This window comes from Sphaeramia orbicularis, chromosome 6 (genome assembly GCF_902148855.1).
Source record: "Sphaeramia orbicularis chromosome 6, fSphaOr1.1, whole genome shotgun sequence".
NCBI lineage: Eukaryota > Metazoa > Chordata > Actinopteri > Kurtiformes > Apogonidae > Sphaeramia > Sphaeramia orbicularis.
The window spans coordinates 7041602-7068974 of NC_043962.1; the positions used below are offsets into that span (position 1 = coordinate 7041602).

Consider the following 27373-nt stretch of genomic DNA (forward strand, 5'->3'; position numbering starts at 1 on the left):
TAACTGCTTTATGGAGTTCAACCAGGTCTCAAAAGCAGATGGACTGATTTATAAAAAAAAAAAAAAAAAAAAAAAAAAAAAAAAAAAACGACTGCAAAACTAAAACTACTGGGACCAAATTCAAATACTTGTTGCTTATTTAATTACTTTTTTTTTTTTTTTTTACTTAATTTTTTTTTTTTTTTTTTTTTGCTATTTTGTAAAGCTTTTATTCATATTTGCTCATTTAGTTGCTTGTTTTGTTAATTTTTCTACAATTTTTTTGTTTTATTTTATTATTTTTCCTTCAGTTTGTCTTATTTTGTTCATGTTACTGATTATTTTGTTGGTTTATTATTCATTTGTATTCATTTTATTGATCACTTTGGCTGTTGTCGTTGCTTATTTTATTCTTTTTTTGTCTGTGTAACTGCTTTTTGGAGTTACACCAGGTGCCAAAAAGCAGCTGGACTGATTATTTAAAAAAATACCCCAAAAGTAAAACTACTGGGACCAAATTCAAATACCTGTTGCTTATTTTATTCTGTTTTACTTCATTTAATTTTTTAATTTTTGCATTTTTTACCACATTATTTATTGTTTTGTAAACATTTTATTCATATTTGCTCATTTAGTTGCTTGTTTTATTTATTTTTCTATAATTAGTTTTTTTATTGTATTATTTTTTCTTCAGTTTTGCTAATGTTACTTATTATTTTGTTGGTTTATTATTCATTTTTGTTCATGTTATTGATCACTTTGGCCGCTTTTGTTCATTTTGTTGCTTATTTTATTATTTTTCTTTGTCTGTGTAACTGCTTTATGGAGTTCAACCAGGTCTCTAAAGCAGATGGACTGATTTATAAAAAAAAAAAAAAAAAAAAAAAACGACTGCAAAACTAAAACTACTGGGAGCAAATTCAAACACTTGTTGCTTATTTCATTTAATTTTTTTGTTTTACTTAATTTTTTTTCCACATTATTTGCTATTTTGTAAATCTTTTATTCATATTTGCTCATTTAGTTGCTTGTTTTGTTTATTTTTCTACAATTTTTTGGTTTATTTTGTTATTTTTCCTTCAGTTTGTCTTATTTTGTTCATGTCACTGATCATTTTGTTGATTTATTATTCATTTGTATTCATTTTATTGATCTCTTTGGCTGTTTTTGTTGCTTATTTTATTCTTTTTTTGTCTGTGTAACTGCTTTTTGGAGTTACACCAGGTGCCAAAAAGCAGCTGGACTGATCAGAAAAAAAAAAAAAAAAAAGCCCCAAACTAAAACTACTGGGACCAAATTCAAATCCTTGTTGTTGTTCAGTGCGTTCCAGTTCACAGTTCATGTTCAACATCCTAAATCTCTTATTGATGTACATTCCAGTGCCTTATTTAGTCCAAACCTGTCAAACTTCAACTCCTCTCTTTGTCTTTTTCTGTTCTTCCACCTGTTTTGACTCTAAAACACACAATAAAACAAAACCACTGAAGAAAAGGAACACAAGCACAAATTCACAGCAGCTTTAATGAACCTGAAACTGACAGAGATAATGTCTCAGGGGTTAAAGGGTTAACTGTCGTATGCCTTCCCAAAGGTGCAGTTGTATCTAAAGTAAGTATAATGGTGTAGATGCTGCAAAAATACTAAACAGAACCAGGATTATTCGAAGGAGGAAAGAGACTTAGGTTTTGTTTTTTTTTCTATTTTTGTGCCCATGCATGCAGGAAACGATTTAATAGAAGGATTGTTATCGTATAGAAATGTCTTTGAACGCAAAATGAGGTTCATCATTATCAGTTTCATCAGATTCAAACAGAACTGGATTATTAATACGTGACTGATAACATGAGTAAATACGCACGACCACCTGTGAATAAAAGCACATCACACACAAGTTCTTTATTTGTCATTTATTTATTTGTTTTATCTTTTTTTCTGTACTAGATTATTGCAATCTGGTTAATTCACATTTAAAAAGCAGTCATTGACCAGACGCACTGAAATCGATGATATTCATTTTTACAATAACCATTATAGGCCCCATAGAGACTGGAAAACCCAATCCAAAAAAATGAAACATCTGTATGGTTTTCTGCACTTTATTTTGTTTCATGTCTTTTTTTTTCATAGTAATTACAAAAAGGAAAAAATATATAATAATAATCATAAAAAGGAGAGTTGGAAGGGTTGGGGTTGGGGTTTGGGGGAGGGGGGGTAAGAGGGGGAGAACTCAGGAATATTACGACTGGCAAACAAACGATCACAACACAGCACAAGTACCTACTTACGGCAAGAAATTAAAAGTACAAAAATGAAAAGGAAGAAAAGAAGCACATATGGTGGAAAGAAAAGTCCAACGAATCGGCGTCTATGAGGCTGAGTACAATAAGCAACTGAGGGGACAAGAAAGTGAAGCCTTTTCCTACGATCTATTAAAAAAAAAATCTCAAAAACAAAAGGGTGTTTTCTCACTTTTTTCATTTTTTATTTGATAAAAAAAATAAAATGCATGACCTGGGAAGAGATTGGAGGGAGGAGAGGAAAGGACAAAGGGAGGGGGAAGAAGCTGGTGGGTGGGTGAGGGGTGGGGGGGCTGGTCGGGACAATAAAAAATACTGCACGTACAATACCTTTTTTCACTCCTCTCTCTCCTTCATCTAGCTCTTACCGTTTCCCTCACCCACTTTTTCCTTTCTTTATTTAATAGCATATCCCATTAATATTCCTTTCCCCCGCTGCTCCTAATAGCCGCGCCCAGTGGCGCGATCGTTAGAGTTTTACATGTGAGTAGCAAATGACACTTTGATTGGCTGTGATGTGGAGATGGGGGTCCCCTGCCGGCTCCGGGTCGGGGGCCCCGGCTGAGCCGAGAGATCCTGCCGGGCCTCGGTCTCACTGCGCGTGCTGACTCAGTGTGTGGTTCTGCAGGGAGAGAGAGAAAGGGAGAGAGGGAGAGAAAAAGTGAGAACACATGATGAGAGAAATAATGGGCTACATGAGCATAGTGCTTTCCACTTGCCCCCCCACCCAATAATAGAACAGAAGAGAACAGAAACACAACTGCCTCCCACAGCACAGACAGCGAGGCCTTCTCGCTTTATACACAGTCTGACAGAAGAAGAGAGGAGAAGAGACAGAGGAGAGGAGAAGAGAGAGAGGAGAACAGGAAGGATGAGGACGAGACCTGAAGAAGAAGAAACGGCAACAAAACAAGACGAGCACATGAAACAAACACTCCAGCCTGAGGAGGCGGAGTTCACACGCTGCACTTCCAACTTTTACATCCACACTTATCTGAGTCGGTTTCATTCAACACTGATTCTGTCCTTTACATGCACAGAAGACGCATCGTTAGCCTCGGAGCATAATTACACTGATGTGTTAGTGCAGAGTTAGGTAAGTACAGTTACACAGATAGCACAATTTGTCCAAAATATGACAACACAACCCAACCCCATTTACTGTCAAATCCAGTTCGTAGACCAACTCCGCTCTCATTTTCTTTATGTTTAATAGTAAGATAAGATAAGATAAGACAAGATAAGACAAGATAAGATAAGATAAGACAAGATAAGATAAGATAAGATAAGACAAGATAAGATAAGATAAGATAAGATAAGATAAGACAAGACAAGACAAAGGTGTCAAACATGCGGCCCGGGGGCTAAATCCGGCCCACCAAAGGGTCCAGTCTGGCCCTTGTGATAAATTTGTGAAATGCAAAAATTACACTAAGACAGGGGTCACCAATCCTAGTCCTTGAGGGCCGGTATCCTGCTTGTTTTAGATGTGTCCCTCTTCCAACACACCTGATTCAAACCATAAGCCTATCATAAAGCTCTGCAGAAGCCTGATAACGACTGTCAGGTGTGCGGGAAGAGGGAAACATCTAAAACATGCAGGATACCGGCCCTCGAGGACCAGGATTAGTGACCCCTGCACTAAGATATTAACAATCGTTTTAGTTCAGGTTCCACATTCAAACCAATTCAATCTCAGGTAGGTCATAATAACCAATAAATACTCACAAGTCCTAACTTTTCTCTTTGTAAATGTAAATATTTTCATGTATTTACACTAAAAGTATAATATTGCAAAAATATCTGAATAACCTGAACAAATATGAACAACCTGAAATGTCTTAAGAGAAGTAAGTGCAAATTTAACAATATTCCACCTGTTACTAAATGTTTTGTGTATCTGTAGTTCCACTGTGATCTGTACGTTATAATGTACATCTGGAAATGATAAACTGAAGCATAATATTATTAAAATTACACTTTTTTCTCAGTTTGTTCATATTATTCACATTGTTTGAAAGGATAGTTTGTAAATGCAAACATTTTCATAATGTAATTTTACTTTTTTCACTCAAAAACAGAAAAGTTTGGAGTTGACATTATTTATTTATTATTATATTATAATTTTACTGGTTTGGCCCACTTCAGACCAAATTTAGCTGAATGTGGAACTGAACTAAAATGAGTTTGACACCCCTTAGATAAGATAAGATATGATAAAGATAAGATATGCCTTTATTAGTCCCATAAGGGGAAATTCCAGGTTTACAGCAGCAAAAGTACAAGCCCACAAGAGCAAAGAAGTGCAAAAACAAGATATACACTTATTTCCATACTTATTTAAGCCTGATGAGTGTCACATACCCACTAATATTACTGCCTCTATATGTTTTTCTTTGTTTTGTTTATTTATTTATTTACTTAATCTTAGATATGGATGAGTTGCCTGGGACTTTGTAGGGTGGATATTATGTTTTTTGTTATGTAGAAAATCTAAAAGTATTGTTTTTCTTGTATTCTTTTACCTTGACTTCAATAAAAAGAATGTTGGAAAAATATGACAATTAACCTCCGAAGACCCAGGACCTGTCAGCAAAACACAAGCTTTTTTTTTTTTTGTTTTTGTTTATTAAATAAGTGCCTATATTGGAAACATCATGATGCAACAGTTTTTTCAGATGCAGTTTTTAAAAATTTTATGGAATTTCCTTTGTGGTGGACAGTTTTCTTTTTTTTTTTGTATAAAGTTGTGAAACTCTTGTCCAGCAGTGGGTCCTAGGAGGATAAACTACAAGGCTAACGATAGGGTTCCACTTTTAAAGGTTTTCCACTGTCCTCCATCTTTCATTTCTTCAAACACCTCCTTCAGATGCCAGTTTTTACTCTTAACCATGACCCTGTTACCTTCTTCTGTCCTTATATTTAACAGTCGTCTCAACCTGGGCTTAAACTGCTCGTATATTTCACACATATTCCACGTCCGTTACACATCTACATATCACACGTCTTCGCTGGAAAAGCTCCTGACATGCATTTTACACCGACGTGATCTTATTTGGAAAATAATGTAAACGTTGTCAGACACGGTGTCACATGTACCTGGATCAACAAACATCCAAGCCGCTACCGCCGCCGCCGCCGCCGCTTCTGCACCTCGTCATCAATCAAAGACAAACAGTGCTTTCGACAGGACCGAATAATCACAGATCATATAGTATTTGTTCTGTTTTGGAGTTCTTGTCAGAATGGGAACCCGGAGCCTTTTTGTTTATTCAGATCTTGCGAAACCCTCGTGTCTTTTGATATTGTGATTAATATTTTACTGAGACCGTCTCCATACCTCGGAGACGCCTACACTCTCTATTCTCCGAAGGCGTCAGCGCACTACACATCAATACATAATCACAATGCAAAATCAGGGTTTTTTTTTTTTTTTTCTAAATTAAAATTCTAAACAGCAGTTAGAGCTCAAAGGGAGACTGATGCATCTATCTCTCTAGGTAAAAAACTAAAGTAAAGGAGCTGGGACTCACAAAAACAGATTTGTACGTATGAAAAGAGCACGTATGAGACGCCGTTACTTTACATGAAGATCATACACACAGACGTTGTTAGCATCGTTAGCCTCATAGCATAATTGGTATAAAAGTCAAACACTACGTGGACTAAAGTATGTGGACACGTTGAATCCAGGTGTTTTTTTTCTAACAGGGGTCTGGGATACAAAACAATAACGACTAATGTCAGAATATACTTTTATAGTATAGGATAAATATCATTGCATTGGTTAGTTTGGGTTCAATTGTTATCTTTGCTTCCAAAATGACTCAAATATGGATTTTACTTAACCCTTTCATGCATGAATTGTGAGAACCTTAGTCAAGATTTTTTTTCTTCAGTGTTTTTATTCCTCCTTAGGCATGAAAAAAAAAAATGCGATCAAGTTTTTTTTTTTTTTTTTCTATGGAGTTACAAAAATATCCATGCATTTAATTTTTGAAGTAAAGAAATGTGTTTAAAACCCAATATCAGAAAGTGATATGAAAACAATGAAATAAAAACATTTTGAATGCAGCTAATTTGATGTCTTCTCACATTTTAACATATTCTAATGCTAGTTATTACTCACTTCATGGAGATAATATGCAAAAAAAAAACCTTCTTGTCTAACAAATAACAATTGATTTACACTCAAACATGTTAGTGCAGATCAGGTTTATCAAGAACAGCAAAGTTACAGTAATGGTCTGAATTACAGTGTATGGGATGAAGCATCAGTGTCCACTGTGTTGGCTGATACGGAACTAAAACAACAAAACCCATTAATATACAAGAGAACAGCTGGAGAAGAACTGTCCACTGGAGTGGACAGTGCATGAAAGGGTTAATCTCTCTTAACACTGTTTTTTTTTTTTTTTTATCCATGACTAAGATTTTAAATGCTCTTCCTCTAAATTTCGATAATATTTTTCATGCTCTGACTGTAAATAATACTTTTCTGCTCCAACTAACCATCTACTTTCTTCACATCTCACTGAGGAAGAAAAATTTACCATTAAACTTTAAGGAAATATTGATGTTTATAAACTATATGGACATAAATATTGGGACAAATCATGTCTACAGCTGTAATGGCACGTTTCCACTGGGTGGTACTGGCTCGACTCGACTCAGCTCAGGCTTTTTGAGTTTCCATTACAAAAAAAGGACCTGGAATCTGGTACCTGGTACTAGTTTTTTGGTATCACCTCCGCCGAGGTTCCAAACAATATTAAACCGTGACGTATAACACTGCAGATGACTGATTGGTCAGACAGTTTTCTCTGTGATCCGCCGTTTTACAAAAAACAGATACGGAAGTTGACAGTAAATATAGCGGTACATTAATCCACATGATAACAGCCCAAAACTACACCATGGTCGGTCGAGGACATTCGGTCTTTGGTGGCCGACGTAAAAATTTAGACGAGACAACATGCAATGAGCGAGTTTTCAGCAACTCTCTGAGCAGACGACATGGAAATAATGCGCCACATCGCTATGACGACCAGGTACTATAAAGTCAGTCGTATCCTGTAATGGAAACAGTCTCCAGGAATACTGAGTCGAGTCGAGCCGAGCCGAGCCGAGTTGAGCTGGTTCCAAGTAGTGGAAACGTGGCATAAGATGTCCTGTTCATGAGGATTTGGCGCACCAAAAGGAGCTAGACTACCATTCTGCTGTTGTGATGTTGGACAAGTTTAAAAAAGAAAAAAACAAACAAACAAACAAACAAAAAAAACACCACATCTACTACCCGTGGTTCCCCACAGGTCAATGCACTGGTAAAACTATATTCTGACATTAGTCATTATTGTTTTGTATCCCAGACCCCTGTTAGAAAAGAAACACCCGAATTCAACGTGTCCACATACTTTTGTCCATATAGTGTCTGACTTATTATGCGATGACACTAACAAAATGCAGGTAAAAAGGGAAAGTTGTGCACAAAATGTGTCCATCTGTCCTTCGTATCAGCTCTGACTGGGACGTGAACCCATGATAATCTGGATTTACTGGTTTGGATCTGAGATAACATCACATCTAAAGCTGGAGAGTGTGTGTGTGTGTGTGTGTGTGTGTGTGTCTTTGGAAGATGGGAAACTGATTGGAAAGATTTCTCTGGGAATTTGTATACAGTATGTGTGTATGTATCGGATAAATTTCCACCAGGACGCTGATGCTCCTTCCTCCTCCTCCTCTTCGTCGCTGTCGTCTCCTCCTCCCCAGACAGTGCCACACTCCCTGCCTCCCTCTCTCTCTCCATCACACACACATAAATTCCCTGTGAAATCTTCCCTATCATCCCTGTTTTTTCCACACATACACACTTTCACAACACACACAATTCCCAGCGAGATCTCCATCCCCGTCCCCCCCCCCTCATCCCATCCCACCCCCACCCCCCCCCACCCTTCACCACCACTAAAAGCAGCTTTCTCAGATTAATCGTCCGCTCTCACAGATAGGCCCCACTACGGAAAGGAGGGGAAAAAAGGGACAAAAAAGAACAGCGGATAGTAGAATGAAAAAAAAAATGAAAAAAAAACAGAGGAGGGGATAGGGGGATGAACGGAACAGAACAGAGGCGAGGGGGGGTGTGGGGGGGGTGTACGGGGACAGAAATGTGAAGGATTATACGTGGTTTGGGGTTGATAAATACTTATTTGTCATTCTCTGGTCCTTATCTTGCTGTGCATGTTTCGTTGATCCTTTTGGTTGTGAGAGTGTGTGTTTGTGCGTGTGTGTATATATATGTGTGTGTGTTTGTGTGTGTTGGAGTGTTTGTCACTTGGCTTTAGAGGCCAAAGGATGGAGCACGTCCATATTAATGCAATGAAGGGGTTTCAGAGAAATGAGGGAGTAAAATGACAGACAGGACAGTGGAAAACAAGTGTGTGTGTTTGTGTGTGTATGTGTGTGTGTGTGTGTGTGTGTGTGTGTTTGTGTGCAGGCCTCTCTACTGAGGAGGCAGATCTCATTGGGAGCCACTGACCCCATTATGATAGAAAACCCTCCACTCTCTATGGCTGTGTATTTGCTTTCGACTGTCCTCTGGTTCAGCGCTGCAGCCATGGAATAAATGCACTTCCTGTTTTCACCAGAAGAGGTCAGGCTAGTTCCTCTGTAAGGTGATGGAGGAGAGGAGAGGAGAGGAGAGGAGGGGAGGGGAGGGGAGGGGAGGAGAGGAGAGGTGAGGAGAGGAGGGGAGGAGAGGTGAGGAGAGGAGAGGAGGGGAGGAGAGGAGAGGGAGAGGGGAAGAGAGGGGAGGAGAGGAGAGGTGAGGAGAGGAGGGGAGGGGAGGAGAGGGGAAGAGAGGGGAGGAGAGGAGAGGAGAGGAGGGGAGGGGAGGGGAGGGGAGGAGAGGTGAGGAGAGGAGAGGAGGGGAGGAGAGGTGAGGAGAGGAGAGGAGAGGAGGGGAGGAGAGGAGAGGGAGAGGGGAAGAGAGGGGAGGAGAGGAGAGGAGGGGAGGAGAGGAGAGGAGGAGAGGAGGAGAGAAGAGGTGAGGAGAGGAGGGGAGGGGAGGAGAGGGGAAGAGAGGGGAGGAGAGGAGGGGAGGGGAGGAGGAGAGGAGAGGAGAGGAGAGGAGGAGAGGGGAGGGAGAGGGGAAGAGAGGGGAGGAGAGGAGAGGAGAGGAGAGGAGGAGAGGGGAGGGAGAGGAGAGGAGAGGAGGAGAGGGGAGGGGAGGGGAAGAGAGGGGAGGGGAGAGGAGAGGAGAGGAGAGGAGAGGAGAGGAGGGGAGGGGAGGAGGGAAGAAGGAAATAAGGAGAGAAAAGAGGAGGAGATAGAAGGAAAGAAGAGGAGGGAATGAAGCGAGGAGAAAAGTAGAGGAAGCAAGGAGGGAAAGGAAAGGAAAGTGTGAGCATATGAGCAGGAAACAAGGAGAAAACTGAGTGAAAAAGGACAAAAAAGAGGAAGAATAGGAAAGAAGAGGAGGAAACAAGGAGAAAAGTGAAGTAAATGAGAGTAAACAGAGAGGAGAGGAAAGGAGACAGGAAGATAGGAAACAATGTGAGCGTATGAGGACAGTAGGAAACAAGGAGAGAAGGAAAGGAAAGAAGGAGAAAAGTAGAGGAAATGAGTAAACAAGGAAAGAGGAGATGATGATGGAGAAGGAGGGAAAGGAAGGAAAAGAAAGGAAAGGAAAGGAAAAGAATGCAAAAGAAAGGAAAAGAAAGGAAAGGACAGGACAGGCCTGCTTTTCATCCTCACACTTGTCTCATGTCTGATCTCTAACTCTGAGGTCACATGTGAGGCTTTAGAGATGGGAATTGGGAGAAAAGAGGAGGAAAAAGTCAGACTTCGCAGTAACAGAGGGATCCGCAAGATGGAAAGAAAGGCTGAGCAGGAGGGGAATGAAGGGAGGAACGGGGGAGGAAGAGGTGTGTGTGTGTGTGTGTGTGTTTTCCCTCAGGTTCTTCGGGTCCTACTGCTGGTGTATTGATTTGTAGACTGAGCAAGGGATGGAAAGGAAGGACAGAGGAAGAGGAGGGGAGTCGAAGGGGTGGGAGGGGGGAGAGAGGGAGGGAAGGAGGGGGGGAGGCCGCGGTCAGTCCCCTGAGGATCTCCGAACGCTGCAGTGGACGGCTGGAAATAGCCAGGAGGAAAGAGGAAAGAGGGGAGAGAGGGAGGAAAGAGGGGGAGAGAGGGGGAGAAAGATGAGAGACAGGGCTAAAGACAGGCTGGTGACAGTGGTCCACGCTCCACCTTCCACACACAGTGACACCTCCTGCTTACTTCTCTTCATTTACATTGTTTTTGGGAGCCGGGTATTGATTATGCAGCGCAGCGATCGATCAGAAGTGTGCGTGTGTGTGTGTGTGTGTGTGTGTGTGTATCACAGTGTGACATCTGCTCTACAGCCGGGTAATTGATATATTCTACAGGAAAAAAAAATGGCTGACAGACGAGAAGAAAAAGAGTAAAAGGAAAGAGAATCACAGGAAGGAGAGGAGGGGTGAGGAGGGGTGGGGTGGGGGGGGCAGACGGAGGTAGGAGGTGCGTTGGTATATTTAATATTTACTGTGCTGCGAGGCCTGTGATTAGCTCCGTCAATTTTCAAATAAAGCTGCTGTTAATGAAACGACGCAGCTGCACGCGCTTCACAATAAAAGCCTTGCAGCCAAAGTGAGGGGGATTAATTTCCCGGAACCGCTGGAAGAGATTAATGTGAAACAGATGAAGCTAGAGCCTTCAGTTGAGACATTAAAAAAAAAAAAAAAAAACCGCTCTATTTACGACTGCACCTTAGCAGGATGAGCTGATACCGATAACACTGGTCAACAACAAATTTATTGTTGAAGTTTTTTGAGCTGGTTTAGGATCATTTTGGTGTGCTGAATCCAAACATCACATGAATTTTGCTCAATCAGGTCAACTTTCTGAACTATGATACATATTGGCTTTTTAACATTTTTGCTTACATTTATGGGCATTTTCACATCATATGATACGAAATTCTTTCATATTTCTTGCAATAAATGAGTTCTGAAGATTTAACTTTTGCCAATTTATGATTGTTTTTTTTAATATTACAGGTGAATGAAATGGCTTCGACTAGAAGATCTTGCCAAAATAAGCCTGACGTATTCTGCTCCATCTGCGCTGAATACACCATTGTACCTAACAGGAATCAAGTGATCAAATGATTTTTTTTCTCTTAAAACCTATTTTGGGTGAGAACTATACAGGGTGAGGAAGCAAAATGTACAATATTTTGAGGCAGGGATTGAAAGACAGTGTATGACCTATTAGTTTATTGAAAGTCATGAGAATTTATTTGCCACAAGAAAATGTCCATAATAGAAAATGTTTTTATTCTATGTGTCCTCCTTCTTTCTCAATAACTGCCTTCACGCGCTTCCTGAAACTTGCGCAAGTGTTCCTCAAATATTGGGGTGACAACTTCTCCCATTCTTCTTTAATAGTATCTTCCAGACTTTCTGGTAATAGTTTTGCTCATAGTCATTCTCTTCTTTCCATTCTAAACAGTCTTTATGGACACTCCAACTATTTCTGAAATCTCCTTTGGTGTGACGAGTGCATTCAGCAAATCACACACTCTTTGATGTTTGCTTTCCTGATTACTCATATGGGCAAAAGTTTCTGCAAAGGTATGGATAATAGTGTTAGGTATGGTTATGACATCAATATATGTTTGGTTTCAAAACAATTGACGTAGTGCCTGCTGAGAAAAAACAACTAAATGTTCATTGTAAATTTTGCTTCCCCACCCTGTATAAAAAAAATCAACTGATAAAGTCACAAAAATGTAATCAATTTTGTGAGAAGATCCAATTTTTCCAAATCAAATTTGCAAAAAAACCTGACCTGATTGAGAAAAACAGATGTCATTTCTGGATTTAGCGGTGCAAAATGGTCCTAATTCAGTTGAAAAAACCTAGACAACTTGCAAAAAACATTTTTTTCTAACCCAGTGTAATTATCCAAACTAATGTCACGTCGTTATTTCTTTGGAGTTCAAAGGCTGATGTTTGGCCTGGAGTTACTGTGGTAGAACAGGCAGATGTTATTTGGAACAGATGTGACAGGATGAACACGAACAAACACCATAGAAGACACAGCAACATACACTTCTGTCCACGGAGACGAAGAGTGGACGTGAAAACAGTGGGACAGACACTGAACTGTGGGTTTGACTGGTTCCGACACTGGACATGTGTCTTCTTTTACTCTGCAGTAGGACACACATCTATGTGCAGTCTCATTCTGAAGATGACAGTTTGTTTTTGCACATTCCAGTTATTATCCAGGTTCTTTACTCAGATCTTTTTTATACTTGTAATCTATTACTATGTATCATCTGTAGTGTTCTGTTTTATCTATCTATCTATCTATCTATCTATCTATCTATCTATCTATCTATCTATCTATCTATCTATCTATCTATCTATCTATCTATCTATCTATCTATCGTCTGTCAGTCCATCCATCCATCCATCCATCCATCCATCCATTATCTACTTATCTACCCATCCATCCACCCATCTATCCATCTGTCTGTCCATCCATTTGTCTGTCTGTCCATCCATCCACCCATCATTCTGTCCATCCATCCATCCATTGTTCTATCCATCCATCCATCGTTTTATCCACCCACCCATCCATCCATCCATCCATCCATCCATCGTTTTACCCACCCATCCATCCATCCATCCATCCATCCATCGTTTTACCCACCCATCCATCCATCCATCCATCCATCCATCCATCCATCCATCCATCCATCCACCCATTGATCCATCCACCCATCCATCCAACCATTGTTCTATCCGCCCACCCATCGTTCCATCCATCGTTCCATCCATCGTTCCATCCATCCATCCATCCATCATCTACCCACCCATCCATCTGTCTGTCTGTCCGTCCATCCATCCATCCGTCCGTCCGTCCATCCATCCATCCGCCCGCCGCCCCCCCGCCCGCCCACCCGCCCACCCACCTATCCATCCATCCATCCATCCATCCATCCATCCATCCATCCATTCTAAACTCCTCTCAAACTGAACCCGGTCATTCTCATTTTGTCAAATCACCTTCAGTGACTCAACTGAAACTAGAAGAACATCAACGTGACCGACGGTCGCGGTTTCGTTTTCGCCTTGTTCCATTCTTTTTCAGAGTAGCGGAGGGTGGATGCACTGCAGCAGGAACAGCCTGGTGTTCCGGGCCAGGCCGAGCCAGACCAGACCAGACCAGTCAATACAGGGGCCTGTCATTGTTTTTCCTAAACTGCTTAGAGAGAGCGAAGCTAAAGCCTGCAGAGCCCCGGGCCTCCAGGGAAATATGGCCCTGTCGCATAACCCACGCACAGCATACACACACACACACACACACACACACACACACACACACACACACACACACATACAGACAGAAGAATGCATTTACTGACTACACTTCCAGCTAACAGAACATACATAAACAGACACACAACGTCAAGAAAAATGCAAAGACTTGGATGCACATACACACACAAAGGGTCTCATGGGAAAAAATGGGGGTGGGGTGTGTGTGTGTGTGTGAATGAAACCGAGAGATAGAAATAAGCGAAAACCTAATCTGACGTGTCTCTTGTACACATAAAATCTGTGGTAATGATGCATATGTTTGTGTTTGGTCTTTACTCTGCATGTACGTCAAGGTTATTACTGATAATCTAAGCAAATAACAACAACTAGGAATGAAAAATGTGGAAGCCGTACCAAAAACAACTAAAAAAACTAAGTGAAAGTTTATTGCGATGCATGAAAATCAACTGAAACTACAGAAAAGTCTTTATTTTTCAGCTGTGTTAGTTTATTTCATGCATTAAATGTTATGATATGCGCATTTTATTTGTCTATTTGTGGTTAGTTGGTCACGATGCAGTGTTTAGCTGAGTTTTTTTTTTTTTCAATATTTGTGATCATTCTTTAGTCATAACCTGAATTATTAAAAGAAAAAAATCTAAAACTAATGATGTTAAAGAAAATGGAGAGTAAACTAGCAAACACACTAAAAAAACTAATAAAAAAAACCCAAACTGAAACAAAAAACTAAACTTATTGCAACTTAGTGTGTGCCCATGATCCCCTCTGATTATTTTTGTATTCGACAGTTGATATAATAATAGTTCAAAGCAGGAAAAATGACACAGAAAAAGCAACATTTGTGTCTGAAATCATCCACTTTAACTGAACATCTGATTAATAAACACCTAAATAAATGAATCTAAAACACTGAACATCAAACTCAACAAAATACCTACTAAAAATAAATGTGAATTTTCATATTAACTCTTCAAAACAGCTACATGGGAGTGATTTTTTATCTTTTCTGTTATTTTCCGTTTCTCAGTTAAGAAGAATAAAATCAGCGACTGAGACATCAGTCCATACCAGGGGTTTGTAAGACTGATTAATCTGAAGGTTTCATGCATAATAAAGGCCTGAACGTCTGTACAAACGGAAATAAAAAACAAAAATATTGCAAACAATCTCATTCTTAACTATGGGTGTCAAACATAAGGCTCATGGACCAAAACCGGCCACCTGAAGGGTCCAATTCGGCCTGTAGGGTGAAATTATGAAATGAAATTACACTGAAGATATTAACAATCAATGATGTCAAAATCATTTTAGTTCAAGTTCCACATTCAGCCCAGTTTGATCTCAAGTGGGTTGAACCCGTAAAATACTGTCATAATAACCTATAAATAAAGACAACTGCAAATTTGTGTCTTTGATTTAGTGTAAAAATCAAAATTCCATGAACATTTTTACATTTACAATACACTGACAATTAATACTGAACAAACAAGAACTCAAACTATGAATTATGAAAGAGCTGCAGCATCTGAAACCGACCACAATGAACATTTGACAGATAAACAGCTGCAGTTCATCATGTCTTTTATGGATTGGGATTGGCTCTGTCAACTCAACATATTTTTTTTGGGGTTTTTTTTTTTTTTTTTTTATTTTTTTTTTTTACATTTTTTTCATTTAACCCTTTCGTGCATAGTGGTCACTACAGTGGACAGTTCCTCTACAGTTTTACTCTTGTATATTCATGAGTTTTGTTGTTTTAGTTCCATATCAACCAACACAGTGGACACTTATGCATCATCTCATAAACTGCAATTCATATCATTATTGTAACTTTGCTGTTCTTGATTGGTTCTTGAGTGGAAATCAATTGTTAATATTCATTTTTTGCATATTATCTCCATGAAGTGAGTAATAACTAGTATTAGAATATGTTAAAATGTGAGAAAAGATCAGATTAGCTGCATTAAACATGGTTTCATTTCACTGTTGTCATATCACTTTATGATATTGGGTTTTAAATACATGTCTCTTTGCTTCAAGAATAAAATTCATGGTGTAGCTGAGTGGACATTTTTGTACATCTATGTAAAACAAAAAAACAAACAAACCTCAATCTCATTGTTTTTTTCATGTCTAAGGAGGAATAAAATCAGTCAAAAAAAAAAAACAAAAAACCTCAACTAAGCTTCTCATAATTAATGCATGAAAGGGTTAATGACTAGAAACTTCAGGTGACCCCATTTGAATTCCAGGCGACCCCACATGGGGTCCTGACCCCAAGGTTGAAAAACACTGCTTTAGACTGTGGAGCTGTTCTTGACTTTGGGTAAATCTGTTTGGGTGAACCTCACCTCCAAAAACCCCTGCAGCTGAATGGATTTAGTTTAGTTTACTTATTTCATTCATACAAATAAAAATAAAAAGTAAAGACACAAAGAAAATCTGCTTTTACATTTCAGCAGATTGTCCACATTACGAACAAGTGTTCAGAGAACGCAAACCTCCGCCAAGCACCCCGAACGGTGTGCATGTGTGGATCGACTATTTCTTTTTAAATTCAACAGTTTCCAGGTTGTTCCATACAGCAGAAAAAGTTGAAGCTTGGTACCAGTCATGTGTTTGTCAAATTATATTAAATTCCAATCAGTATTTGTTGAGTTATAATGAAAAATGTGTGGTAAATGGGATTTTCAATGTTAAACGTAAATGTCCACAGAGTCCACATTCCACAGTGGATGTGGACAGTTTTGCGCCAAATACAAGATATTGTTCTAAGCTACAGGTGGATCAAATTGGAGGCTAATCGGAGTTGTTTTGAATTTTTTATGAATTTTTCGAAAATTGCTCAATGATGTGAGATAGGAAAATTGTAGTTTTTGTGACCTTGCTGTGACCTTGAACTATGGCCTACTTGGCCCAAAATTGAATGGGTTGGTCCCAGGGCCTAGGCCTATCTGTGGGGACAATTTGGTAAAGATGGTTGGAATAGTTTTCCTGTAAAGTTGCTAACTAACAAACAAACAAACAAACAAAGCAAAGTGATCATAACACCTGCTGGTGGAGGTAATGAAAAGTAGCCGAAATAAGAACAAACTTATATTTTCTGCTTCCATTTAACAAAACCCGTATGTTTACAAAGGTCATTTCATACACAACTGTGGAACCAGACCCCAAGGCTGAAAAACACTCTGTTAGATTGTTCATGTTATTCACATTTTTTAAAGGATAGTTTGTTTTTTATTCTAAAAACAGAGAAATAACTTTGGTGTTTGCATTACTTATAGGTTATTCGGTTTTATTATTATTGTACTGGTCTGGTCCATTTCTGATAATACTGGTCTGTACGAGGTCCCTGAACTGAACACACATGTAAGTGTTTGACGCTGACCTTGGAGGACTGAACCCCGTCCACACTGGTGGATTTAATGGAACCCAACACACCCAAACATGATGCTGTCCTGTAATGATGTCAGAACAACACATTTACACAGACATGCCAAGTCTCTAATAGACACAGGAAGAGGAAGCTCTGTGTTTGGAACAATGCCGTGTGTGTGTGTGTGTGTGTGTGTTACCTACATGAATCAGTGAGCGTCTGTCAGTACATGAATTTGTGTCAAATGTGTGTGTATGTGGGGGCAACTGGAGGCAATCCAACTGCAGGCTGTGTGTGTGTGTGTGTGTGTGTGTGTGTGTGTGTGTGTGTGTGTGTCAGAGTGTACATGTGCCCCATCTCCACTGCTGTTTTTAACACCAAATGAAAAATCACCTTAGTCGCCTTGTGGTCTTCTTTGGGTTCAGTGTATTTATAGCTCAGAGTTGACACTCTTCCAACAGAGGGAGCATGTCTCTGTCTGTGTGTGTGTGTGTGTGTGTGTGTGTGTCTGGGACGAGCAGATGGGCTGTCTTAGCACCTCTTCCTTTTGCTCCCTGGCTTGTCTTTAGCCCCACCCGCCCAGGACAGGATGCTGCCTCGGGAGCGGATTGAAAATAAACGCACCCCCTGCCCTTTATGTCCCGCCGACACGTATTCCCTGCTCCCCTCCTGCTTCTTTTGGACTTTTTTTCGGCCGTCTTTGTCCTCACGTCTCCTCTGTTGTCCCTCTGTCTGTCTGTCTGTCTGCCCCCCCACCCCACCCCTCTCTTCATCCACGTCCTGTTCAGGGAGCTCTCCTCCCCTTTTCTTTCTCCCATGGGGACTTCCCCTCTCCTGTTGCTATTGGCCCAAACAGTCAGGGATGGACCGGTAAACACACCGAAAATATACTCACGACAGGAAGTGCACATACACACACACACACACACACGCACATGCACACACACACACGCACACACATACAAGACGTGAAAGGCAAACACAGATTTTCACCAGATTCGCAGTAAAAGTGACGACTCCCTGCTGGAAGCGGTTACACAAAATAGGAAGTGACCTCACCTTTAGCGCAAATAACTGATCATTCCTGAGCAGCACACGACACACATGAGTCACACTATTACAGAGACCAATGTGGTTGTGTTTAAAGACAAAAAAAAAAAGAAAACACACACACACACACACACACATATATCTAAGACAAAGTGACCGAGGAATGGGAAAACCTGAGTGCCAGATGAGGGCTAAAGCCTGAAAAGCATCCAAAAAACAACATATACATATGCAAAAACATATATGTATGTGTGCTGACATGTACATATGTTCATGGGGGATGTATGTACAACATGACGCATTTCATATTAATGTATGTATGCATTTGTATTTAGTTGTATGTGGGTGTATGTATATGTGTGTATGCACGTCTAGATATATATATATGTATGTGTAGGGATAGGAATCAAGAAGCGGCTCTTTTTGAGAACCGGATCCCAGTAGCTCGATTCCTTGGAATCGTTTGCATGCCTGCTTAATGATTCTGCTTATCAATACTGCCTTTGCTGCACATGCGTGATGATGTCACGCATATGCTGTATTGTTTTGGTCAGAACGTAGCCAACATGGCGCTGATGCAGAAACGATCTAATCAGATGACACCAGGTCCAAACAGACCACACCAGGTCCAAACAGACCACACCAGGTCCAAACAGACCACACCAGGTCCAAACAGACCACACCAGGTCCAAACAGACCACACCAGGTCCAGCTGAACACTGTCAAAGCTTCCATTTCTTCTCAAGGGTGGAATCCCTCCAACATGTTCAAACATTTATCCACAGCATGTGATTCATTTACTGGAATGTCACGTATTTGATTTGCTACTTAGCAGTGCTTGTGAATGTAGCGGAAGAGTGAACACCAGGCCGTCATCCGGGCCCAGTTCCGTTTCCGGTGTGGGCAACAACCGTCGTACCCTGTCAGATACAAGTTTCAGAAAGTAGGGGAAAGGAAATGAGATGCACAACAACGGGGGACGAGCAGAACTGAACCGGTTCCACGTAGTGGAAATGCGTCAATAGAGGAATAAGTAAAGAGTCTTTAGTTTCACTTTCACTGTACCCCCCCCCCCCCCCCCCCCCCCAGCATCATCTGTTATTATTATTTGTCCATACTGTAAATGTTATAGTTTCTGTGCAGATGGAAATATGAAAGACAGTTAATGCAAACACACCTGTTTATACTCTTTTATTCCCTCACCCAATGAAAATTGATAACAGAATCGGTAAGGAATCGGATCGATAAGCAAAATTGATAATGGAATCGGAGTCGTTAAATTCCCATCCCTATGTATGTAGGTATATGTGCAAACATACCTCCCTTTTTTTCTTTTTCCTGTTCTCTCAGTGATATTATGGACCAATGTTTAAAGGTAAGTTTGCGTCTTACAAACTCTGACATTTGTTCAGGACGATAGGTGGCTTGCTTTGTGATGTTCTTTTTTTTGGTCGTTTGTTTTTTGTTGTATGTGTGTTTTGTATATGCTCTGTTCCGTATAAAAACAACAATTCCTATTGTTTAGATATATATTTTTTGCACTACTGCTGTAAAAAACTCAATAAAAAATAACTGTAGAAAAAAACCCCAAAAACACAAAGTAATAATGTCTGACAGGGGTGTGAAGGAGCTGCAACACACACACACACACACACACACACACACACACACACGCGCTCCGTAATGTAAATGTGCAGGCGGACATAAATGAAAAATGTATGCGGGGCTTACTGACATACAAATAGATGCACAGACATGATCTGTGGAACACACACATGAGCTCACAGTTTAGCAGAGCATGCCGCCTTTCCTTGTCACTGTCATATTATTGCACACGCCCGATCCCCATGAGTCCCTAGGGAGCCTGGGCATTTTTTTTTTTTTTTTTGATTACCATGAACCTGAAACTGGCAGATAGAGCAGCAACAGTGGTAAATGGAGGAAGGAATGGATGGATGTAGCTGGAAATGGATGATAATTACTGCAGTTGTTGGATTAAATGTCATAAATGAGGAAATGGAGAATTAAAAGGATGGTTTTTTTTTATTGTTCGGGGGTATTTTATATTATTTCTACTTCTGTTTTGCTATCGCATTGGTGTTACATCGATGAACCCTGTACTGTTGTTTCATGACCAAAAATAAACTAATTAACTCACATGGGAAGAGAGGAATGGTTTTATTATACATGGAAAAATGATCGAATGTATAGAGGAGAAAAAAGTCACACAGTAAATTTATGAATGTACAGTTGTTTTGGTGCCGTGTCATTAAATTTAATTTCAACTGATTAAGAAAAAACATGAATGAAGCTTAATCATATTTTGTCATTTCTGCATCTAGCTGATTTAATGCACTACAGCCACATTAATGCTGCATATTCATGTCTTTTCTAATGGAATGTATGAAATATTGCATCTATCTGGCAAACTTTTAGACCCTGATGATGAACAACTGCACAGTACTACGGATGAAAACATGTAAATCTGCATTTTCCTCATCAGTCGATGGTTTTGGTTTTTGAGGGTTAACAGACTAAATACAGGGTTCTGGATGTTATGAAATAATGAATTCTCCTAACTTTTCAAGTATTTTTGCTCATTTTCTCCTCACTTTAGGAGCATTTGTTCACTTTTATGCCATATTTCAAGTTTTTTTTGGATAATTTTTCCCCTTATTTTTCAAGTATTTTGCTTTTTTTTAAGCTTATTTTAACAGCTTTTGTACTTTTTTCCTATGAATAATTGAGTAAAACTGCATTTTACACCAATTATTTACATATATTGATAGGATTAATGGGTCAACGGGTATTAAATGGCTTACATCAGTAGATGGTTTTCGTTTTTGAGGATTAACAGACAAAATACAGGATTCTGGATGTTATGAAACAATGAATGCTCCTCATTTTTCAAGTTTTTTTGTTCATTTTCTCCTCTTTTTAGAAGGATTTGTTCCCTTTTGTGCCAGATTTCAAGGTTTTTTGGTTCATTTTTTGCTCATTTTTCAAGTAATTTGCTTATTTTCTTCGGATTTTACAAGTTCTTGTACATTTTATTCTATAAATAATGGCGGTAAAACTGCATTTTACACCAATTATTTAGATTTATTGATAGAATTAGTTTATCAACAGCTATCAAACAGTTACATCAGGTGATGGTTTCTGAAGTTAAACTAAATACAGAGTTCTGGATGAAATGATGAATTCTTATTTTTCAAGTATTTTATTTTTCTCCTCACTTGAGAAGGATTTGTTCACTTTTGTGCCATATGTGGTTCATTTTTTCCTTGTTTTTCAAGTAATTTCTTATTTTATTTTCATTTTTCAAGCTTTTGTACATTTTATTCTATAAATAACTGAGGTAAAACTGCACTTTACACCAATCTTCCTTTTTTTTGCTTATGTTATTCTGATTTTACACGTTGTAAAACTTGTATTGGTGTAAAACTGCATTTTACACCAATTATTTACATGTATTGATAGAATTAGTGGATCAACATGTATTAAACAGTTCAGATCAGTAGATGGTTTTTGAAGTTAAACTAAATACAGGGCTCTGGATGAAAAGATGAATTCTCATTTTTCAAGTATTTTGTTCATTTTCTCCTCACTTTAGAAGGATTTGTTCACTTTTATGCCATATTTCAAGGTTTTTGGTTAATTTTCTCCTTATTTTTCCAAGTATTTTGTTTATTTCATTCTGATTTTACAAGTTTCTGTACATTTTCTCCAAGAATACTTGAGGTAAAACTGCATTTTACACCAATCATCCTTATTTTTTTTACTTATTTTATTCTGATTTTACAAGTTTTTGTACATTTGATTCTATAAATAATTGAAGTATAACTGCATTTTACACCAATTATTTCCATGTATTGATAGAATTAGTGGATCAACAGGTATCAAACAGTTTAGATCAGTAGATGGTCTTAGTCACCAGTGTCTGTTTGGGTCTTTATGGGTTAAAACACACCCATTTATGGTGTTATCATAGACATTTTCATGATGTAATTTGACTTTTTTCACTGTTATTATTTTACTGAGATCACATTGGTTCTGTGAGTGGTCCCCTGAACTAAAATGACTTTGACACTCCTGCCGTAGTCGCTCCTGTAAATCACTAATGACAGGCTGAAAATAGAGGACACACACTGTATGTACAAATATTACCACAGTGAGGTCGCAGGTCTGTTTATCCGACGGCGACACAGGTGAATGCTTCCACTGCTGATGTACCGGTGGGTTTGACAGAACACTGAACCATACAGAGACGATCGGGACCTCCCGCCGCCACCACCCGACGCCTCCCCCTCTGTTACTTTCACACACAAAATGACAGAAACATGCTCCGAGTGCTTTGAAAGCTCCGGGTCCTGGCTGGCATAAGTCCTTTGTATTTACCTCTATGTCCGTTTATCACTTCCTCTCTCTTCATCTCACTCCGTCTGCCTTTGTATCTCTGCATCATCTCTTTGTTCCCCATGTTCTACATCAAAGCAACAACTTCTTTTGACTTATTTTTCCATCTCGCCTCCCTCACCGAGACCCGCCGTGTGTGGGTTTTATTTTATTTTATTTTATTTTTTTAGTGTTTTCTTGCCGTACGTTCCTCAAAGCGGAAACGCAAACACACACACAGGTGTACACAGGAATACAAATGCAATATTTGCAGATGATTAGCTGATCCCATATTGAGATCTTTCTTTCTTCTGCTTAAACCCGACGTGAACGTTAACATGCATTTTGCATTCACAGTGTGACATGACGAATGCTGCAAAAAATCCCAACAGTGTTAACAGCTACGGACACAATTTGTATGCAATTTGTCCTCAGGTGGTCGGACAAAAAACATCTGCCAGGACTAAGGACATCCAGATGCAATCACAATATTACTTTTCAGATTTTCCACATTTGCTTGGACTTGTTCACATAAGTAGACTGTAGATTTAATAGTAGCCGTGTCACTAACAGTAAACTAATTGTGTGTGATGCTCCAGTAGCAGAATAAACAGTAGGTGTAATAGTCTTAACAGCATTAAGGTAAGGCTGCTTATGTTACACACTCTTTCTTCACCTCCGTCTTTTGTTATAAATCTTTCTGCTTCAGTCTTTCTTTTACTGCGTACTGGGTACTGAACACATGACAGTGACAGAACCTGAAATTAGGATATCCAGCATGTGTCCACGTGTACGGTGTGAAAACTGGATGATGTCTTACATTTGTGCTTTGCATTATCTTGTTCTTCTCGGCAAATTTCGAAGAAAAGGGTTCTATGGTAGCGCACCAGTTGTAGCGGCCCGATGTCCCTAATCATCGATCGAAATCTCGTTTGATGTACTCTGTGCTGTCAAATGACAATAAAGAAATTTGTCATATGTACATTTAACATATATCCTTAGTGTTCATCCAGGGTCAAAGTGCAAAATATATTTATCTCTACTGTTTCTTGGTTGGTTGACATGCTTGTTTTTATTCTGCATATATACAGGGTGGGGAAGCAAAATGTACAATATTTTGAGGCAGGGATTGAAAGACAGTGTATGACCAATTAGTTTATTGAAAGTCATGAGAATTTATTTGCCACAAGAAAATGTACATAATAGAAAATGTTTTTATTCTATGTGTCCTCCTTCTTTCTCAATAACTGCCTTCACACGCTTCCTGAAACTTGCACAAGTGTTCCTCAAATATTGGGGTGACAACTTCTCCCATTCTTCTTTAATAGTATCTTCCAGACTTTCTCGTAATAGTTTTGCCCATAGTCATTCTCTTCTTTCCATTCTAAACAGTCTTTATGGACACTCCAACTATTTTTGAAATCTCCTTTGGTGTGACGAGTGCATTCAGCAAATCACACACTCTTTGACGTTTGCTTTCCTGATTACTCATATGGGCAAAAGTTTCTGAAAAGGTATGGATAATAGTGTTAGGTATGATTATGACATCAATATATGTTTGGTTTCAAAACAACTGACGTAGTGCCTGCTGAGAAAAAACAACTAAATGTTCATTGTAAATTTTGCTTCCCCACCCTGTATATATATTTTTTATAGTGTTTTTCTTTTCTTTTGAAACTGTTCTGCACTACGCAGCACAAGAGAGTTGTCTCTTTTAATTTCGTTGTACACATGTATAGGGGTTAAGTAAAGGTTATGAATGAATGAATAATTAGACTGTAGATTTAATAGTACACTGTAAGACCCAATAAGTTGAGTTTACTTAAAAAATTTCAGTAAACTGGTTGCCTTAAAAAAATTAGATAACAAGTAATGAAAACTTGAGTGTATTAAACTTAAATGCTTGAATTGAATGGAATTGCTATTTTAAGTACAACACACTAAATGCCAAGTTAATTTAACTTCAAATTTGTTGCCATGTCAGTTGCTTTGTAGAATCATTAATTTAATATCATCAGTTCATTGGACTCAAATCCAAGTTGATTTAAATTAAAATCTTTTGTAATATAAGTTGCTTTGTATGATTATTCAACTTAAAATACTGCAGTGTGGATGAAAGTTAGGCAGGAAGTTAGCTCACTGTAATTTGTCAATACAGGAAGTGCTTTTAATTTGGCAAGGTATGAAGATTTTCATAGAACAAGAACATTCATTGATAAACAGGAAATCCATAGTTCTTCCTCTGGCTCTGAATCATGGTGCAGCTCTACAAAAACACAAAAACAAACACAAAAAGGCCAATAAACACTGACATACACACATTCAGTCCAAATGAACACTAACAGCACAACCCCACTGAACCCCTGCACAGAAAAAGAACACATTTACAACAACATGTCCAATACCCACAATGCAATGCACAGATAAAAAGGTGTGGTCATGACTAAAATTTAGTGATTTAATTCCCAGTTAAACTTTTTCGTACTTTCGACTATGTCTACAAATTAGTCGAATATACTGAACATTTTATAGTAATGTCATAAAACTGAAATCATTTAAGTACATTGTAATTAAAGCATTTTAGTAAATACAAAGTCCGGGCTTAAGTCACTAATAGTAAACTAATTGTGTGTGATGCTCCAGTAGCAGAATAAACAGTAGGTGTAATAGTCTTAACAGTATTAAGGTAAGGCTGCTTATGTTACACACTCTGTCTCCTCCTCTGTCTTTTGTTATGAATCTTTCTGCTTCAGTCTCTCTTTTCCCTCGCTGCACATAGCTTCAAGTTCGGGGATTTAGGAAGGTAAGTGTGTTTGTGTCTGTATATATGTGTGTGTATATGTGTGTGTATGTGTGTCCCAGGTCCCCATTCTAATAACACAGTCTCCCAGAGAGCAGTGGGGCAGCTGAGTACGCTCCCCTGGAACGCCAAGGGGATCTGCGGATCAAATTCACACACACACACACACACACACACACACACACACACACACACACACACACACAGAGCGCTATTGTCAGTTTGTCCACATCCGCACCTTTCCATAATTCAGTTAGAGGGATACAGATTCAGACAAAGACAAAGACAACATTATTCACAGACAGACTACGAACACAGCTCTGCCCCGACACACACCAACGACACAAACCATTCACAAGTCAGACAGCGGAGTCTGTGCAAAGCATCCAACGGGACATGATGAGGAAAAGCAGTCTAATGTGAATGACACATGATGAGGAAGTCTGGACTGATGTGAGTGGACGAGTATGTTTAGGTTTTAGGGAAGAGTTTAGAGAAAGAACACAGTACGTCAGTCATTTATGATGAGTGTTGGATAATGACCTAACTTTATTAAACATACAGAATAGAATAGAACAGAACAGAATACTGTTCTGTTCTATTCTATTCTACTCTGTTCTATTCTGTTCTTTTCTGATCTATTCTATTCTATTCTATTCTATTTTGTTCTGTTCTATTCTATTCTACTCTGTTCTGTTCTATTCTGATCTGTTCTACTCCATTCTATTCTATTCTATTCTATTCTATTCTATTCTATTCTGATCTGTTCTATTCTATTCTATTCTATTCTATTCTGATTCTATTCTATTCTATTCTGTTTTGTTCTATTCTGTTCTATTCTATTCTATTCTATTCTATTCTATTCTATTCTATTCTGTTTTTTCTATTGTATTATATTGTATTCTATTCTATTCTGTTCTGTTTGGTTCTATTCTGTTCTATTCAATTCTGTTCTGTTCTATTCAGAACAGAATAGAATAGAATAGAACAGAATAGAACAGAACAGAATAGGACTTTATTGTCACTGCTGTAAGAACAGTGAACATCAGTCTAGCTGCTCTGTTTCTTCTTAGTAGTCCAAAAAAACTGTCTAAAAATATCACACAAATTATACCTAAAAACACTGACAATATACAGAATTACAAAAAAATACTAAAATATACAAAGAACCAACTCTATGCTAAAAATGCAAGAAATAATGTAAAATAGTTAGAGAGAAATTTGGATTGAGCTAACGACGCTGATCATATAAAACATTTGTAACACACAGATGGATTCACAATAATCTGATGTGAAAACACATGATTAGACCTGACAGACCAATAAATGATGCACAAGCTATTAGTCCTGTTTTTCTACAATTCACTAATCGCTACATGCATACCAATCCAGCTGTTGGTATTCACACATCTGCACATAATTAAAAAAAAAAAAAAACTCCATATGTCCTCAAGAGAGATGTGGGATGTGGGAGTATTTACGTATTGATAGAGTTGGAGAACAGTTTTCTGTGTGTGTTTGCATATGTGGGCCAGTAAGAAGACTGAAGAATTCACTGATTTATAACAAGAGACAAGAAGAAACGCTGCAAAACACCCGCATGTACGAAGACCTGCACAAACAAAGCCATGGAAGAGTCTGGATCAGTTTGGTGACAAAGACTACAGGCAAAAAATGTAAAAATAATGCTGTGTTTCTGGACGTTTTTTGAGCCCGCAAGTCATGACTTCAAACCACAACTCACGGCTTTGTAACGTTCCAGGCAAGTCACGCCAAACTATCTGAGCGCAAGGAATTGTGGGAGTTAGATGTAAACAAACCAGCATGGCGGATGTTACTGTTTTTTTTTTTTCCTTGTCTCCGCCTTCAATTTAGGCCGACTGGAAACACCTGAATTCAGTTCGCCTGCCTATAAAAGCCTGGAGCTCCGACCATGAAGACCAGTGTGTGGGTCCAGCGCTGCAGTTTGTTTATTTTTGTTTGCTTGCTTGCTTCAGCTTGTGTTATTTTTTTTTAACTAATTTGGGCCGTGTTCAAATTTTCTTTTTGTATCATAAACTCCATGTCTTTTTGTTACAATCGACCTGCTCTCCACGTTTTCCTT

General features: G+C 38.8%; 1 protein-coding gene across 2 annotated transcripts in view; it reads right to left on the minus strand.

Annotated features, from left to right (window-relative positions):
- Positions 1–2024: 2024 nt before the first annotated feature.
- Positions 2025–27373, minus strand: part of znf423 (zinc finger protein 423) — a 442387-nt gene continuing 417038 nt past the window's right edge. For both annotated transcript variants that reach the window (XM_030136142.1, XM_030136141.1), the window contains one exon: positions 2025–2898. In XM_030136142.1, coding sequence (XP_029992002.1) covers positions 2869–2898 — 30 coding nt within the window. In that variant the 3' untranslated portion in view covers positions 2025–2868. The remainder of the gene's footprint in view (positions 2899–27373) is intronic.